Source organism: Drosophila kikkawai, chromosome 3R (assembly GCF_030179895.1).
Source record: "Drosophila kikkawai strain 14028-0561.14 chromosome 3R, DkikHiC1v2, whole genome shotgun sequence".
Classification (NCBI taxonomy): domain Eukaryota; kingdom Metazoa; phylum Arthropoda; class Insecta; order Diptera; family Drosophilidae; genus Drosophila; species Drosophila kikkawai.
In genome coordinates this window covers 18,334,291-18,353,380 of record NC_091731.1, presented here as the reverse complement: position 1 = coordinate 18,353,380, position 19,090 = coordinate 18,334,291, and the positions used below count along the sequence as shown (strand labels likewise).

Here is a 19,090-nt window from a genome sequence, read left to right as displayed (position 1 = left end):
CGGGTAGCATACAACATCTTGAGGTTATTTGTACAAATGCACTGAAATTTTCTGCTTTGATGAAGTTATTTGTTTAGGGTCGCTGAGCGCCGAAAGTTGAAGGGGGAAATTCTGGTTAGATATGATCTTGTAATGGAACTTTTAATTGGCTCGTAGGAAGGGCGGTCGATTGTCATATACTTATGTGGTAGATGACATGTGCTGGAGAAACCCCTAGTTTCCGTATCTCTGGAAATGTAAACTCAAACGATCATAAATCAAGACAGAGCTCGTTTTTTTGTTACCCCTGGAAGATGGGTGAATGACTATTTACTTTTAAATGCGCACTTTTAATTTATGTTACTTTTTAAAAAATTTTAACTTCGGAATTGTTTTGCCCTGCCCCTGGGAATTAATACAAAGAATATTTCATAAAATTCATTCATTCATTTATTAAAAAAACTTTGTTTGGATTTCCTCATCATAGTTTGTAGGTGAACAGACGTGTATTTACAATGTCTTCCTTTATATTTTCTGCCCCTCAACATAATTCGTCGGTGTTTACATTTGGCAACGGAAATTTAATGTTTGCCACATCTGCGCCAACTTTTTACTCTTCGCTTCTGATTCCGCCTCTCTATTTACGATGCTTTCATGGAAGTTGTAAACCCAGAATCTAATTTTATCAAATTTTCCTTCTGCCTCTTTACAGATAGTCAAAGCCTCCTCCTCCGTACACAAAACGAAGACAAAAACGACGTCACACTGGAGTCACAACACGGTAAACGGTCCCAGAACTAAAAAGCGACGACCCTTCCCTTTCCCCAATACAACCTGTACAGTATGTCACATGATAAGAAGATGTTGGATCGCGAGGCAGTTCGTTCAGTGATACAGCAATGGAATGCCAATCGATTGGATCTCTTTGCGCTCTCCGAGCCAGACGAGGTGAGTTCGTATACAAGAAGTACTTAGGAAATACATCAAATTATAATAACTATAATATTTCCCACAGAACCTGCTCTTCCATGGCGTTATGCGCTTCTACTTCCAAGATGCTGGCCAGAAAGTGGCCACAAAATGTATTAGAGTGGCTTCCGATGCCACTGTCACAGATGTCATAGGTAAGTGATTTAAAAGTTACATGCAAAATCTGTTCCTTAATCCTGTTCTTATTTCCAGACACGTTAATTGAGAAATTCCGTCCCGATATGCGGATGTTATCCGTGCCGAACTATGCCCTGTATGAGGTGCATGCCAATGGCGAGGAGCGTCGTCTGAATGCCGATGAAAAACCCCTCCTGGTGCAGCTCAACTGGCACATTGATGATCGCGAGGGCCGATTCCTGCTCAAGAACATTGATCAGAAGACCACCGTGAGTTTGTATTGCATCTCGACAGTAAAAGAATTCCTTATAACAAATCTATTTTGTCCTTAGCCCATCGAGCAAACAGATCTAAACTTCAAACGCAAGCTCTCCAAGCGCGAAAAGAAAGAGCAGAAGAAAAAGGAGAAGATGGCCAAACTAAGCTCAGATCCGCCCACCTCCAATGGCAGCCAGTTGGGTCTGGGCAATGGCCTAAGTGGATCCGCAGGGTCCGCCCACATGAACGGCAATGTCGGCGGTGGTGGAGGCGATGGCAGCGATGCTGTGGCTGGCAAACTGTACACGGAACTGCCGGAAACCTCGTTCACACGATCGATCTCAAATCCGGAAGCCGTGATGCGGCGGCGTCGGCAACAGAAGCTGGAAAAGAAGCTGCAGCAGTTCCGTTCCAGAGATGGCGGTCCTGACACGGGCGGTACACTGAAGATCTATGGCGAGAGTCTTTGTCAGGATGTGCCTTATAAGACACTGCTGCTCTCCATCCGAGACTGCGCCCAGGCTGTTGTGCGGGAAATGCTCACCAAATACGGACTGGAGAAGGCTGATCCCCTGCATTATTGCCTGGTTCAGGTGGGGGATAGGTTAATTTATAATATGGTTTGATACAGAGTGGTTCAGAGAAAGGGAACACGATGCATTTTCTATTGTCTTAGTATCATTTACTGTTACCCTGCCATGGTATAATTTAGATCACCATTGAAATTGATAACATAGCAATTTAAAGGGTTTTAATAATAGCATTCTAAAACTAATCAAAATTAAACTAATAATCACAGAACTATATAATTATTAAATCAATTTGTAGATTAATATTAATCCAAGAAAAGCGATATAATTGGTATCGCAATTGATATTAATTAAAGAATTTCGATATAATTAGTTTCCCAATAGCTCGTTTCTCTAAAGTACTCTCTGAATCAATGCCCTTTCAAGTATCAAAGTCTAATTATTACTTTTCCCCCTTTGCAGGTCAACAGTGATGGAACGGAATACATACTCGATGATGACGAGTGCCCGCTATCGATACTCATGAATCACCCAACGTCGCGGGGTAAGTGTTTTCCTCCTTTTGCCTGATTTCCAACCATTTAAAATCAATTTTCTTTTGTGGGGGTATTTGCCACTTCATTCATAAACATGGAATATCCTTGGCATGGAAATTAGTCTTGTTTTATCAATAATTATGCTCCCTCGCTCAATAACTGAGTGACTGACTGACGGTAACTTCCTATCAACAGCAACAACAAGCACCAAACAAGTTGTGCGGTGTTGCTATTTTCTTATTTCATACTTTGGCTGTAGAAAAATTTTATCAATCAGTTGCGAGCTGGCATTTCTTAGCGTTGCTTCGGAATTTGTTTTCTAGTGCTGGTGCTTTATAAAAGCTATTAAAATATAACAACTAAAATGTAAAAACCCAATTTAAAAATATAAATTAACGATTTTAAAAGGCATTCGGGACACTTTATCTACTCAAAGAAAAATAAAATTGCTTATTTTTGAGCAACTAAATAGTTCTGAATTAAAAAGTGTAATATAAAACTGAAACATAACTATACAGTTAAAAACTTAACATGAAAGATGATTTTTGTGAGAAGATACGTAAGTGGCCCGCAGAAGACAATGAATGTCTGTCGAAATAATTGTTTTGTACGCAATGTTTCATTAATAATTCTTTTTGTTCAGAACGAGAAAGGATATATTAATTGATTATAAATTGGGGTCTTATTGCAAATACGTTTTTATTGTACTGAAAATATTAAAATTTTATTAAATTTTTAGTTGTTTTATTTCCTAAAACAATCTTTTCAAAATTAATTTTTGGGTTTGAAAACTAGAAAAAATAAGGGGCTTAGCATGTTCAATAACCTTTTTAGCCAGGACAACATCCTAAGGACATATGCTATGAAAAGGATTGCACTTTTTGAAATATTTTTTATTTAAATAGCAAAACGGTACTTATGTACTAAAAAGAACAAAAGAATTCAACCTTTTAATTAAAAAAAAAATCTTTTTTTGTTTTTAATAAAATTCCTTTTTAATTTCACGCTTTTTATTACACAAAAAATAACAATGAAATGTATATGAAAAATTTGCAATTGTAGAATTTGTAATTTTAATTGTAATTTGTTTAATTGTAGAATAATTTTTTTAAATTTTCTACCAGCTTTTATAAAACAGTATTTTAAATATAATGTGACCCAAGCGCAAGCGCAGCAATGGAAGGGCGCAGAATAATTGAGGGCATTAACAAACCTATACGTATAGCAATGGGAGAGAAAGCACAAAGACTTCTGGCCCAAAAAAGGCACAAATAAACTAATGCACAGACACATAAAACCAGCACTGACACATCCAAAGGAAATTTGGCAAAATGTTATACTCTACACACAAAAAGTTTATATAAAAAGGAATAACAATCCCTTGCACCTTAAAACAACTATTAAAAAAAATGAAAATCAGAGAAAAAGTCAAGGGGAAATATTTATTTTTAATAATCTTAGAATGACGTTGTTCGTTCTAATATTTTATTAAAAATTAAAGCTTTTTATTAATATATTATACTACTTTTTCGGTTTAATATTTTAATAATATTATCTGAAAAAAAAAGGTTTTCATATTTTCCGTCTATAATATTTAAAATGTTCTTTGTCGGCTTAGCCCAACGCCTTGATATAACGTCAATACCCTTTCACTCATTCAGACACCGCCACAGCAATAAACTTAAGCGACGATCATGAATAACATTTAAGAAAGGCAGCCGGCCCACAAGGAAAATAACATACAAAAGTGCAAATGTGTATTTGGGCATATGTAAATACAACGTGGTGCGGAAATGTTTGACGCAATCTTCTTAACAGAACACACACGAGCCGCCAAAAAGGAAGCCCCACTGAGTTGCCACTGAGTTGTACACTTAAAAAATGATCACCTACCTATGGCATTAAAGAAATTGTAGACTCTTGAAATCCAATTCTTTACAATTATATCTTCATTTCATCAAAAACATTGATTAGAAAAAAATACTTAGAATGGTTTAATGGCATTTGTGAATGTGTTATAGTAGCAATGTTGTAGATATTTAAAAAAAAAAAACGAAAACTATACATTTTCTCTCTGTGTACTGGCGGACCCACAATTCGACCCGACCCGAAGTGCTCGTAATAATGACATTGGCTGTGTTTCCTTTTTTGGGTGTCCTGTCCCTGTTGCTTGGGATGTGAAATTCACGACCACTTGGCAGCCGCCACATGTTGCCTCTCTCCGTCTCGTTCTCTGTCTGCCAGTGCGCTCTTTCGCTCTGCTTATATCTACCTGTCTCTCTGTGAAGGTTCCCTGGGGCATTTTGAAGGTGTAAAATGTAAATTGCGACCGCACTTTGCTCGTGGTCTTTGTTGTTGTCGACGTCTCCATCGCCTCGGGCGTTGCTAATTGTTCGTCCCTTTTTTGTTGCCTACTTTTATGTTATGAAATGTTTACTTAGAAAAGCTTGAAATTTTCACCGCTGCTGTGGCTTGTTGTTTTTATTTAGACATTTTTTGAGGGGTACAATCAATTTGGGTCACCATTTCCTGAGGCGACAAAAAAAGAATGTGGGTCATATCTGTGGCACTCTTATCTCTAGATTGAGTAATCTCTTTTGGGTTGTATGATGTTTTAGGAGGTGAACCATTTATTTCTTCAACTCTACGTTATGATAGTTTATATTATTCTACTTTTTTTGTGATATATGTAAAATGATATAGACAAATGATAAGCTTTTTATTTGATTACCACTAATGTACTTTTTAGTTATTTTTTTATTTATTTTATTTTTTTCTATGGCAGTTTTTAGACATTATTATTTATTTCAGACCTCTAGTTGCCACCTAAAATGCTCTGTATTCTTACTGCAGATAAATCAAACACAAAAACACCTGCGGCTGATTGCTTAAGGCACAAACTATGTACTTCAATCTCTTTCTATCTTTGTCTGCCTGCCAAATGTTTGCTCTTACCTGAAATTGTTTATTCTGGCTTTTATTATCAGCTACGTTTTATTGTGTCTGCTGATGCTGCAGGCTTTTCTCTTTCTCCAAAAGTCGAGCATTAGGATTTCTCTTAATATATATTTTCAATATTTATCACCGCGACAGAGAGAAACGAGCTTTTCGATTTTCTCTCTTCTCGGCTCTCTTTTCTAGGTTTTATATTGTCCTTTTGCTCGTGCTCATCCTTTGTGTTTCGGTTACGTCGTTTCGGGCTTCGCTTTTGGTTTAATTTCCCTTTTATTTGTTTTGGGTCTCAATGGCACAGTGGATAAAACGTATTAATTCTGGCAACAATTGAAGTTTTTATCCTAAATCCTTACAAGATTCCAGTCATATGAAATATCATCCTGAATATAAATACTATCGTCTGCATTATATTTAAAAGTATATAGTTAAATTTCATATATAATAAAAACGAGTGCTTACTTGATAAAAAATTCATTCAACTGACACCCAGACCCCTTCTCTAGTAAGCCTTTTTGAGAGGCTCTTCCTCATAAAAGGTTATTTGTGTTTAGCAAATTTTTATTGCCTTCTTTGAGGCTGCCGGACATAAACTCCAAACTGTTCAATGGCGTGTCTACAGAGAGTTGCCCCGCCGTGTGACTTAACCCATTCCAAGCCATTCATTCGATTTGTTTGGGTGTCTTTGGCCTGCGTCAATTTCTCTTCCCTGCCAAGGGTAATGGCCTTTGCGGCCGCATCGTCGGCACCACCAGGCCGCAACCACCTGGTCAGGTGGCACGGGCAGCAACAGGAATGACGACCCAAGCACCTGGACTTCCTCCACATTTGGTCACTTGAACATCCACCAATAAGGAAAGCGAATGTGCTTTCGTTATAAATTTGTTGTCGTACAGTCAAGCTTCATGATTAAGAATGTGAGGGGGAATTGCTATCACTTTAATTAAATTATGACTTTAATTATTCCAAATGGTGTCTGCTTGGGGTATATTGTTTCTACATACTACATTGAAAGTTTTCTATTCCTAGAATGAAATATCTCAATGTTGATTACTAGTATTTTAAATTTTAATTTCTTTAAATTTTAATTTATATATATATTTTAATACAAATCCTGGAAAATACTTGCATTAGCTGAAGGCTATAAATGGTACACTGCATTTTTTCCGTTGTTCTTAGTTGCAGCTCACTTCTATTGTTGATTCATGTTATTATTGTTCTTCCGACCGTTGTCAGCGTCCTTAGCAATGTCGATCTACTGCCGGCTCAAGTGATAAAGGTGGCGAGGGGAGGGTGTGTGCAGTTCGATTGGGCCAAGGGAAACCCCTCCAGCACACACGCACACACATCCCATTGTCCTTTATCTATACCGTGCACTTCGTTGCCGTCACAGTCATACTTCGCCATAGAGCTCACACAGAGAAACATGCACTGTGAAAAAAGATATCAAGCACTAAAATATCACACTTAATTATATCTCTATTAAATGAAGCATTTTGAAATTAAGCAAAATGTTATGAATTTAATCTGAGTTTTCAAAAGGTTTTGCTGCTCAGTAATAATTATCCTAAGTTCTACAATGATTACTAAATGGGAATTTCAAATCAAAGGTTTATATTTACATTCTTTTCATTTTATAAACACCACTTAAACACATTTTCCTCTGAAATTTCTCTATCTGCACACACCAATATTGTGTGCGGTGCCGATGGCCGACAGAGTTTCCCGACGAAAAGCCGAATTCCGTATTTTCCGCATTGTGTTTGGGCACTAGGTTCACGTTCATGTTCAGCGTCAGGTTCAGGCTCAGTCATGAAGTAATGCTGCTCGGGAAAGCACGACGCGGAGCTTTCGGAAAACCCGCGATAAATCGCAGTTGTGTCTGAGGCAGGCGAATAAGAATTCACCGGCAAAAGGCGACGGCGGCGGCGGCGGCAACAGTTTTCCTGAAGATAAAAGGACGAAAGGATGGTGGATGGATGATGGCTGGGCGCCCCATCGTCGGGAGCAGTCACGCCTCCAGCTCCTCGTCTGCCCTCCCCATGCATACAGAAAATTGTCGAAATTAGAAGCCGTTCAATTGAATTTGCTGCTGCGTCGCGTCTTAGTAAAGTGATTTTGTCGTAGAAATAAGTAAGAAACAAGTTGCCGAGGAGGACAAGTGGGAGGAGGATTCCATGTGGTCCACGTCGTAGTAGAATTATCACCAGCAAAGAAGAGCGCCAAAGAACGACTCCAAAATGATGGATTGGGGCATAAGACGTAAGTCACTTTGCAGGGGATGCCTATTTATTTATTTATACTCACCTACATGTTTGTATTGGTTCCCTTTGCCTTGCTGCTAATGAGCGGTAAGCCAGTCAAGTGCCCTGAAAAGTATGCTATGGCATCCATCACCGAAAGTTTTTCACCCAACTTTTATTTTGGCTGCATTTTGCAAATACTTTCTCTCACAACTTTTTCAATTTTCGTGTTTGATGGGCACTGTGCGTTATTAAGCGGTTGCGGTCTCTAGATTTCCTTGCGTAAATTGAGCTGGCAATTTGCAGGCTCTCAGGAAGCATTCAACTTGATTGTTGTATTGATTGTGTTAGGCATTAAAAGCTTAAGTGTGACAACACTGATGTTTTTAATGGGTTGAGTGGCGAGCAAAGTGTTTTATGGGCACTTGAGAAGTTAAAGGAGGATGGACTTGTTGTGTGGTAGTGAATTTAGAGAATCAATTTCTTAAATTTATATTTTAAGCATAAGATTTAAATGACATAGAAAAAAAAGGGGTTTACTAAATAGTGTGTTCCCTTATCCTAATCCATTAGCTTGGTAAAATAATAATTGGTTGACCTTTCAGTGTCTCTATCGCTATTGTGTGGCAAATAATCCACGTTTAATCTAATTAAGGCTTCATTAAATAAACCTTGTATTTCGGGATATTTACAGGACAATGAAATAAACAAACACACATCATGACCTTTGATTTTATCTGTACATCAGGTCACATTTCTCTATACGCAACTTTAATTGGACGTTATTACACCGCCAATCAAATGTTGACCAGGTCAAACTAATTATTGTACCTCCAATCTAAACCCTAAAAAGCTAAATTACGCATGTCGAACATCTGTTAGCCGTCTAAAACAATTCCCTTGACGCACAAAATCAAGTGATGTGCTACCATAATGACACGTTCGAGATACCCGCCAACCGATTATTAATTTGGAGAATATCAAATGGGGCTCGCTTACGGCTAAATGGGTCGAAATTTCCGTGCGAATTCATATAATATTCATGGCAACGCGGCCAGGACATTGACCAGGCTCTTGTCCCGATGACATTTTCTTAACGCTACATTGGTTATACCAATAAAAATAAAACATGGCAAAAACAAAGAGAAGGAAAAGTGCCGACAGTGGCAATAATCATTTAGCAAAAAGGACGCAGTTAAGCAATCTGGGCTAGCGAAAAGGTCAAACCTAATGAAGCTCAAAGGTTTCTTCGTAGACTTTGCTCCGTGGCAGCTCATAAATAATTGTGTTCTTCCCCCCACCCGTTACGCTCTTCTAGTATATTTTGCCTCCCTCTCCTTTCACCGCCCCGCCTTAGTAGTAGCTGCCTCGTAAACTTTTGCAAAATGCAGCGCATAATTTGCTGCCTGAATCTTTCTGGGAACTTGGGAGCTGTCGACTTTATGCCATGCCACACTCGCTTTGGTTCGAGGAGTGCAGTTTATTTTTGAAATACTGTGAGCCTGAAGGTCATCCTTGGTCCTGGATGTTGGTCTCTGCCCTCTGGCCTCTGCCATATGTCCTCCCCACTAAAAATGCGCTCAGACTTTGGGGAAACGTCACTTGAAATTGGGTTAAAAATTTGTTCGCTTTTTGTTTTATTGCTGTCCCGACTTTTTTCAGACTATTTCAGAGTGGAAACTCAATTTCATGAGGGAATTCAGTTATGGTTGAAAAGGAGGTTATAAAATGCGAAGATTCCTAGGGTAATAATTTGGTACTCTGCCAAAAACGTTATATTAAATCTAATATACTATAAATTTGGTATTAAAACTTATTTGATTTGCATATTTAACCTTTTCAAATAATGATTTATTATTATAAAAATAGCTATAAATATATTTGTTGTCTGTTTAGACATACAAACCATATAAACCGTTCACCATTTTATTCGTATTGTTTTGCATCTGGATGTAAATATTTTCCTGTTAATTTATTTAATTGTTTTAAAAAAAAAGAACGAAATGCATTTTAAACATTGCAGAATATTGAACATTTATTGTAGACAAGGCTTATATTTAATTAGTAGAATTAAAACCATTTTAATTCTGTATATTTGATGTCCAATAATTCCGGTCATTTGACATTTTCCCTATCAGTCCTACAATAAATGCCAACCGAGCTGAATCAATCACCAACAGGCATCGACCGAAACCATCATCATTTACATGATGTTGCCTCTCAATTGCCTCGCCAGGCTTTTCACTACTTTTCCCCGCCCAACTGCCGGCTGTCTCACAAGTTGGCAGTTAGTCAGGCTGTCAGTTCCAAGGATGACTACACAAAATTGTCACAACCGAAAATGCTAGAGCGAGATACCGGGATTTAAAGGACATTTTCAAATGCCAAAGACAAAGGCGGCAGTCTAGAGCAGAGGCGACACATGTCACGGCACTTGAAGGCGAAAGAACACTGGCTCCTTGCCAGGATAAATATGTATTCCGTATTCCACTCCCAAATTGAATTATTCAGTCTCGTGATTTTACTTTAGGACCCTCCTCGGCGCGCCCCTTGAGGTTTCGCACTAAAAGGAAATTGCCTATTTATTTATGAGTCGAAGCGGATTAGGATCCCAAAACGATACCAGAACGGAAATTAATGATATTAATTTAAGTGTGCCCGGCCACGTTTCGTGATAGTCCGTCGCTATGCATCATAACTGGGAACAAGGAGTGTGGGAATTCCCTAACTAATCGCAGTCATAAATCTCCCGGCGATAAGGGTTGCTGCAGCACCCCGTTTAAAAGCACCACACCCCTGTAGGATCTCGGTGAAAAAAACAGGAAAAGCTAAAGAAAAACCTGTTATTATTCGCACAAAAACCCTACCAATTCGCGATCACGAACGTTAGATCTCAGAATTGCAATTTCTGCCTCTCTTGGTGCACATATAATTCCCAACTGGTACTGGCAGCTTTCGCATGAGGTACCCTCAGATTCCGTCACTCGGCCTTCCTTGTCTTGGGGAGCAGAAATGTTCAATGAACGTATAGTGAGGACATTGCTGCTGACACCAATGATATTACCCCCGTCCGCCGATCGCTAGCGATTGGAGTTCGGAATTTTTGGACCAGGCTCCCTTACTTTATAGGGGGCCGTCTGCTAAATACATATGAAAATTAGATATACCCAATTGATGAGTCGGTATAAAAGTTAAATTATTACTTGCCACAATAAAGCTAACTATTTACGATCACAATAACGAATCGAATCGAAAGAAATTTAATAGTTTTCAGTGACAGTATCTTTTGATATGTTTTCAGATTTAGATTAACAATGAATTTCATAATATATTCTTATAATATTTTACAGTAAACATTCATAATAAAATGCTTACTGTTAGTCTGACTTATAATTATTTATATTATAAAAACTAAGTATTGCAGAAAAGTTTATTAGTTTCACTTTTAGCTTAAAATGTCTTTAATAAGAATTCATTTATACTTTAAGAATCCTTTTATTTTAAATCCTTTTTCTCATTAAGCTATTTAATTATGTCGACTTTTCGCTTCTTATAGAAGTAAAAGTACAAAGGATAATAAACTAAAAATGTAAAGAGTCTAGATGGTTGAATATCATCTCCCTGGCTGCTAGCTTAAAGTTGCCCTTTGGTTTTACAGCCCAAGTAGTGGAGTTTTTCAGACAAGTATCCATTCGGGCCAGAATCCTACCCAAAAGGAACTCAAACCCAAAGTAAGTAAGGGCAAGAAATCGCAACTTGGGCAACAATAAAGACGTTGACTGTGAGATGCTCGTTAGCCGGAAAGTAGCTTCAAGTATATCTCATGTTTTTATGTGCACACTGGCACACATATATCCTTTGTCTTATCCTTGTGTACCGCTTTTTTTTTCTACTCGGTAAGAGTCTAAGAGTCGTTCGGGCATATTGATTGCCTCAATAAGAGAAGCGCCGGCGGAGAGAGAGAGAGATGATGAGGCGCCCCCAGATTGATGGAGTGGATTTGTGTGGTAATGCGTATGGAAATAAGAGTGGAAATGGTAGCGAAATGATTGACAAGCGTTTGTGGTTTACTCGCTAAAAGCTCATTACATTCTGTTTTGCTTTCGTAATTCGATAGGTGTTTTGTGTTGAGAATACGGTTGATTAGTGGTTGATGTTAAACATTTAGTAACGCTTATGGGTTGTCAACATATTGCCTTTCTGAGGAGGTTTTTTAATTTAAAATTTATGTATTTATATCAAGAAGTGTTCACTTGAACCTCACTTGAACCTCATAATAGTCCAAGGGCAATTAGCATTCGGCTATTAATAAAAATAAAGAGCAGTGCCAGCACATTTCCTGACAAAAGACCTTATATATAATGCCCATTGCCTGTGGTTCGCTGATTCCCTTTAAATTGTAATTAAATTAAAATACATTTTCGATGACTCACTGCAACCGAATGTAAATCCCAGGAAAGCTCCTGAGCTCCTCCATTCAAATCAGCTTATCGCACCCAACTGAATCAGACCGCGAACCGTGACCTCGTCCGTGTTTTCAATTCCGTCCGGGCTTCCCGAACTGTCCGGTTTTTTCCAGCGCATTCACTTGGTTGTATCCTATCTCTCTGCAGGATGCGAGTCCTGCGGATGTGGATGCGAGTGCGAATGCGAGTGTGTATAAAGGATGTGTGTGGGGGGAGTCAGTGCTTCCTCATTCTATATCCTGAGTGGATAAGTTGCTACTGCCAAGCCTGCTGTGTGTGAGTGCCTGGCACTGGTGTCATGCAAAGGGCCAAAAGTAAACGCACTTAAGCACACACCAACACCAGCAGCCAGGCTCAAACTCGAGCACACCCACTCACACACACAGCGAGAGGGCTCACCCGTTGAAAACATTGTAAACTAAATGTTGTTTTATACACCACTCACTCACCCACACAGTCATAATTTACTCTGCTTGCTTTATGGGTGCTTTTGGGTGTGTGTTTGTAGTGGTACCCCTTAGTGAAAAGGATATGATAATTTTAAATATAATTCAAAGCGAAGAAAGACACGAAAACAAAAAAATTTCGGATAAAATTGTATTTCTTAATAATTATTTTATTAGTATAATTTATTGTTTTTTGCAATAAAGTAATTTGTATATTGTGAATATATAACTTTCAAAATATACCCATATTCAAGGATCTGTTTTAGACACCCTAGTGATTTGTACCACCCTAGATGGCCTTTCCTTCAAAAAATAAGTATCCATTCGGTCGATCAACTTAACCTTTGCGTTCTGGCTGGATTTTTTCGTGTCTTATTCATTCATTCACGCACTCAGTCCGACAGTGAGCTAGTCAGCGAAGGACTTTGGCTTTGCCGCTGCCGCTGCCATTGCCGCATTGCTCATACGCTCAGTGTGCTCTCAGTTATCCTTGCGCGCTGTCAACGCATTGTTGTGGGCGCCTGGCGCCTGGCAGCTACTGCCCGAAGCCCTATCGCCCGCGTGGCCATACGGTTAGTTGGTTAAAAAAAATATTACTGTGAAAAATTAATTTAATCTTCGCCTTTTTCGGGCGATTTTCTAACGCGCGTCGTGTCCTGCGGTTGGTCCAAAGTGTCGCGTTGTGTGTGCGCGTGAGTGAGTTCTTTATTTAATTTCGTTTTTTTATTCTGCCGTATTTTGATTTCGATTTATACTTTGTCGCTGCATTCCTCTGCGCGTAAATTGAATTTTCACACGTTTTTGTCCTGGCGTGTTCTTTTTTTCGCCTTGAAAAGGGAGAGTGAGGGGGTGAGGATCCCAGGCAGGCCATTAATTCACCAAAGTCATATAAAAAGTTTAATTTTTTAGGGAACCCTCGACACAAATATAAATGTATACATTGGTAAAGGAAAGGAGCCTGTCCCACTGGCGGTTGCTCGGTTCCTGAGCTGAGAGCCCGGCCAAAACAAACAGACAAAAATCGATAAATTTCAGGAGTTATTTACAAAAGCTAAACGCTTTTTTCCCTCGTGGTGTATGTGGCCATTGTATGTGTGTGTGTGTGTGTGTGTGTTTGCATGTGCCGGCCATTGTGGCATTTCATTTCAATGGTCAGCCCAAGGACGCGACTCACAGGACATGGGCTCCTGTCTGTCGTCATCAATGCTGCACACGACAGCCAACAAATCGAAGCGCATAAACCCGACAAAAATGGTAGTTTTTGTCCACCCAAAGCCGATTTTTAAATTCACTGAAAACCAAAGGGGTTGACAATCAATTAAATCAGATTTTAGTTATTCCTTTATTGGGGTTTTTATATTCCTTTGCATTTTAAAATATATACATTTAAATGAATGCCGATAGTTATAGGTATAGGTTTTTCTTTATGAAATCCAAATCTATTAACATATATTCAAAACAACTAAGAATCTCTTAAATCAGATTATGATTTTTATTTTCTCATACTCTTTGCAATCTTATTGGAATTCCCCTTTCCAATGAATAGCATTTACTCAAAGTTAGGGACAGAACCCACTCGCAGTCACGAGTAGCCTGCAAAATCCAATCAAGCTATCAGCCCCTCTTACTTTCGATCTCCACCTTCGTTTCCATTTCCACCTCTAGAGCTCCGCAATCCCCTTTCCTCCTTTTCCTCTAGATGTGATTTTATTCTTGTACGCTTCCCCCCTAGTATTTTATTTTTCCGCTATCTTGGAGCCCCAAAAAGGAAGGAGCCGCGCTCCTATCTTTAGCTTGAGTGTGGCAATTATATTTTTATTGTTTCTGTTGCCAAATTGTCTAGCAAAAATGGTGATAGCCGCCTTGGGCAGCACTTGACTTGAATGGCGGCTGCCGTCCAGCGTCTGAGGACATTGGATGAGCTAAAATCCCGGGAAGGAGAAGTTAAATGTGCGCAACGAGAAGCACAAAGATAATTAGGTTTCAAGAATCGATTACGATTTATTTTTCTCATGGAGGGTAGGAGTCATTTAATAGATACCTTTTTAATTGCTGAAATAATAAGAAGGAATATTACTAAAAAATAGTAAGTATTATTAATTTAGAATGAATAAAACTGTGTTCTAATTTTCCCTGTTTAATAAAACAAGTACAAAATATATCTTTAAAAGGCTTATCCAGGCAGAATTTAATCGTCAAGCTTGTGCATGGTTTTAAGTGTCGTGTAAAGTACTCAATTTTCAATTAAGCAAAGTATTAAATAAAAGTTCCCTCGAAATTCCAATTGCATCCTTCGGTTGATGTTTTAATTGAGCCATCAGAGAAACATTCTCTATTAGCTTCTCGCACAGTTGCAACATTTTCCAATAGTATTTATCGCAAAGTTTATATAATGCTTGTTGAGGCTTACACAAGGATTCAACTTTTGCTTCGTGCCTCCTGTCCATTTCAGGACCCGGACCTGACCAGCCTCTGTTCCTGGTCAAAGGAGGAAAACTTCTTGTATGAGAGGGAAACTTGGCTCATTAAATTTTCATTGTTTTAATTTGCGCCACGTGAAAAGCTCCCATCTGGGGGATGACGGGACGGGCATGGGTACTCCGTGGTCTAGAGTGCGGTCCGGTGGCCTGAGTTTTCTATGTCGACGTGACTGGGCAGAGGAGATGTGGGCGACATTGGTTTCTTTGGTTTCCAGAGTCAAAGTCGCCACGTTTTACGACTAATTTGGCTAATTTGAGAGCACAGCCTGCTGCTGGTAAAATCAATCTCAGTCAATTATGCCAAACAAAAGGGCGTTCTTCCCTTTACAACTCCTAACATTAGTTCAACAGAGCATTGTAAAGTTGGTTTAATTCAGAACGAAAAAAAAAATTCCTTTTTTGTTTATACAAATTACACTTTTTAATTAAATTCGTTGGCTCGTCCTGCTGCCAAGTTTCAGGCGAAAGTTGGGTGGACTAATTAAAAACAGCGTAATAACCGTCTGTTGTCCGGGTTGTACATTAAATGTTCAACGAAAGATTTTTAAATCTTTAAACACAAGGAAATTCGTTTGATCTTACTATGAATTTCTTTATTAACTTTCATTGCTGTGTTTGTATAAGGTAAAGGTTGATAACTATAAATACCTAATACACATTTGCTTTCAATGTTATGTACACATCTTGAAAAATATTAATTTGTTCCCAGTTAGTCAAAATTGATACGAATATTTCGTTATTTAAGAGTCTTTTTTTAATGAAAAATGTCCCAGGATTTTGAGGTATCCCTCGTGGCAGTGAGAAATGTAAGAAATAGTTTAATATTTTATTTGTATTAATTCTTTTGATTTCCCTAAAATCACATAAAGAATGTGCCTGAAGCCGTTCGCCAGACTGGGATTAATTACCAAACAATTGCAAAAATGGTTATTTCGTCAGAATGCTGCCATGAGTACGGTGGAGCAATACTATGATCCACCTGATAAATCGGAGGGCGATAAGAAACTGTATCGTGCTTTGAGTCTAACAAATGGACTCCGGGCCATGTTGATATCAGATCCCAAGACTGAGGAGCTTAACCAGAAAGGCAGTGATGCTAGTTTGAACTCTTCATTGGAGCAGCTTCAGGGTAAACAAGCGGCCTGCGCCGTGCTTGTGACCGTGGGATCCTTTAGTGAACCAAGGCAGTGCCAGGGCCTGGCACATTTCCTCGAGCACATGATCTTCATGGGATCTGAAAAGTATCCAGCTGAGAACGCCTTTGACGCATTCGTATCCAAGTGCGGGGGCTCCAGCAACGCTCATACTGAGAACGAGTGTACGTGTTTTTATTTCGAAGTGGAGGAGGCCCATCTCGATAAGTGTATGGACCTTTTTATGAACTTGATAAAGGCCCCATTGATGCGTCTCAATGCCATGGAGCGCGAACGGTCGGCCCTGCAGTCGGAGTTCGAACAGGTCCACATGAACGACGGAGCCCGTAAGGAGCAGGTCTTTGGCAGCTTGGCCAGTGAGGATTTTCCGCATGGCACCTTTGGCTGGGGTAACTTGAAGTCTCTTAAGGAAGTGGATGATGCCACATTGCACAAGGAGCTGCATACGTTCTTCCGGAAGCATTACGGCTCTAACCGCATGATAGTGTCGATTCAATCGGAGCAGCCATTAGACAAACTAGAAGAGCTGCTCCTACGCCACTGTGGAGATATTAGCAGATGTCAAGAGAACACTCTTGACTTGTCCATGTATGGCTACCAAGCCGCCTTTCAGGAGAAGTTCTTTACAAATGTACTCCTCGTGCAGCCCGTTGAAGATGTCTGTAAGCTTGAACTCACCTGGGTTTTGCCGCCAATGAAGAAGTTTTATCGCAGCAAACCGGACACTTTTCTTGAACAGCTCATTGGCTACGAGGGAGTGGGCAGCTTGTGCTCCTACCTACGCCGACGCCTTTGGTGCATGAGCGTCAGCGCGGGAGTGGGCGGAGGGACCAACTCCATCTACTCTCTCTTCACCATATCCATATATCTGACAGACGATGGTTTTGAGCACATAGACGAGGTGCTAGGCGCAACTTTTGCCTGGATCAAGCTGCTGAATAATAGCTCAGAGCTCCCGGCTCACTACGAAGAGCTCCAGCAAATTGCCAAGAATAGTTTTCGATTCCCAGTTGAACTCCCCTCCATAGACAATGTTCAAAATATTGTCGAAGACTTCAGTTACCTGCCATCAAAAGATGTCCTCACGGGATCTAGCCTATACTTTCAGTACAATGAAGCGGATTTGCAGATTGTCAAACAGCATATGACCGCATTTAATTTTAATATAATGATTTCATCACACATTCCATATGAGAACCACGAGTACGATCAAGAAGAGCAATGGTTTGGGACCCAGTACACGACCATTCCTATGCCATCAAAGTGGGAGACTCTGTGGCAAAAGCCGCCGGTACTTAAGGAACTAGCGTTACCCAAGCCCAATCCCTTTATAACAACGGACTTTACGCTGCACTGGAAGCAAGCCGGACAGCCGCATATTTCGCGAAGTCCCAAATCTTTAATGAAAAATGATTTAGGGGAGCTGTGGTTCCGGCAAGACAACATCTTTCAGCTGCCCGAGGGGTATATTAATCTTTACTTTATCACGCCTCTAGTCCAGCAAAGTGTGGAAAATTATATGCTCGGTGTGCTCTTTACCTATTTAGTGGAATTTTCAATAGCTGAACAATTATATCCAGCCTTGGAAGCCGGCCTAACATATGGCCTTTACAGCGGCGAAAAGGGTTTGATTCTGCGCGTCAGTGGGTTCAATCAAAAGCTCCCGCTATTGGTGGAAATTATACTTAAAGTGATGCAAACTATCAATTTGGATCCGGCCCAAGTTGAGTCCTTTAAAGAGCTTAAAAAGCGTCAAATATTCAATACTCTTATCAACGGGAACGCATTGAACCATGACTTGTTCTACAGCATCTTGGAAAATAAGCACTTTAGCCTGATACAGAAGTACGAGGCTATTGATGGAATTACCGTAGACAATTTGAAGCAATTTATGGATAATTTTCCCAAGAAAATGTATGTGCAAGGCCTTATACAGGGAAACTTCACAGCTGACCAGGCCAAAGAATTAATGGAGAGTGTTATTTCCATGTACAAAAGTGAAAAGATTGAGAGTCTGTCTTCCTTGGACAATAGCTTACTGCAAGTCCCTTTGGGGTCACATTTTCTGCGCGCCCGCGCCCTCAACGAGAACGACACCAATACGATCGTTAGCAACTACTACCAGGTGGGTCCTTGTGATACGAAACTGGATTGTCTGATGGGTCTGGTTATGATGATAACCGGGGAGCCGTTCTTTAACCAGCTGAGGACACAGGAACAATTGGGTTATAGTTTAGGAATTTTTCCATGGCTAGGCTACGGGATCATGGCATTTGTGATCACCATTAATACCCAGGAGAACAAGCATACAGCTGATTTCGTGGAAAAGCGCATCGAACAATTCCGAGCTGGAATGTCGGAACTTGTTTCTAAACTAAGTAACGATGAGTTTGCGGCAGTTCGAGAATCACTTGTGGGTAATAAACGGCTTCGAGACCACAGCCTGGACGAAGAGGTTGGCCGAAATTGGATTGAAATAGTAACCAGAGAGTATTTCTTTAATCGAGTGGAAATGCAAATACAAATGATTAACAGCTTGTCAAAGGAGCATCTCCTGGACTTCCTCCGCGACTACGAAAAGAATAACTTTCGGAAACTTTCAGTGCAGGTTGTGGGAAGAGGTAATCGAGTTGGTGACAGCCAGGCATCATCCTTGTCGGGCATGTTGGATGTGGGTCATCACAGTCTTTCTGAAGTAATCTCTGGAAAAATAAATATTAAGTTCTTAGGCACAGATGATGACCCCTCAAATATAAAAGACATTTCGGCCTTTAAACAAAATCTTTATGTTTATCCTTTGATCTTTACTAACCCAATGTTGTCAGAAAAAACATAGGAAATAAAAATTAAATAATTAACATCTGTTTTACTTGTTGTCGTCTGAGTTTTATTTTCAAATTTGACGTGTTTGTCATGGCAAAAGTTAAATATTTATTTAT

General features: G+C 39.6%; 2 protein-coding genes and 1 non-coding gene across 7 annotated transcripts in view; all 3 read left to right on the top strand.

Annotated features, from left to right (window-relative positions):
* The window catches only part of cno (adherens junction formation factor afadin), a 57,160-nt gene that overhangs the window by 15,049 nt on the left and 23,021 nt on the right, over positions 1-19,090 (top strand). For 4 of the 5 annotated variants that reach the window (XM_070286210.1, XM_017175649.2, XM_070286209.1 and 1 more), the window contains exons 2-6: positions 692-927; positions 995-1,103; positions 1,162-1,355; positions 1,419-1,937; positions 2,337-2,418. In XM_070286210.1, the coding sequence (XP_070142311.1) occupies positions 823-927; positions 995-1,103; positions 1,162-1,355; positions 1,419-1,937; positions 2,337-2,418 (1,009 nt within the window). In that variant the 5' untranslated portion in view covers positions 692-822. Of the gene's footprint in view, positions 1-691; positions 928-994; positions 1,104-1,161; positions 1,356-1,418; positions 1,938-2,336; positions 2,419-7,587; positions 7,625-19,090 lie in introns of those variants that run through there. The other variant, XM_070286212.1, reaches the window with a different exon arrangement.
* Positions 10,593-10,716, top strand: LOC121501947 (U4atac minor spliceosomal RNA). Its single transcript, XR_005990751.1, has one exon. It is a non-coding gene; the product is annotated as a U4atac minor spliceosomal RNA (small nuclear RNA).
* LOC108080784 (nardilysin-like) lies at positions 15,636-19,009 on the top strand. The gene is made up of 2 exons (XM_017175651.3): positions 15,636-15,803; positions 15,867-19,009. The coding sequence occupies exon 2, from the start codon at positions 15,868-15,870 to the stop codon at positions 18,985-18,987; it is 3,120 nt and encodes a 1,039-aa protein (XP_017031140.1). The 5' UTR covers positions 15,636-15,803; position 15,867; the 3' UTR covers positions 18,988-19,009.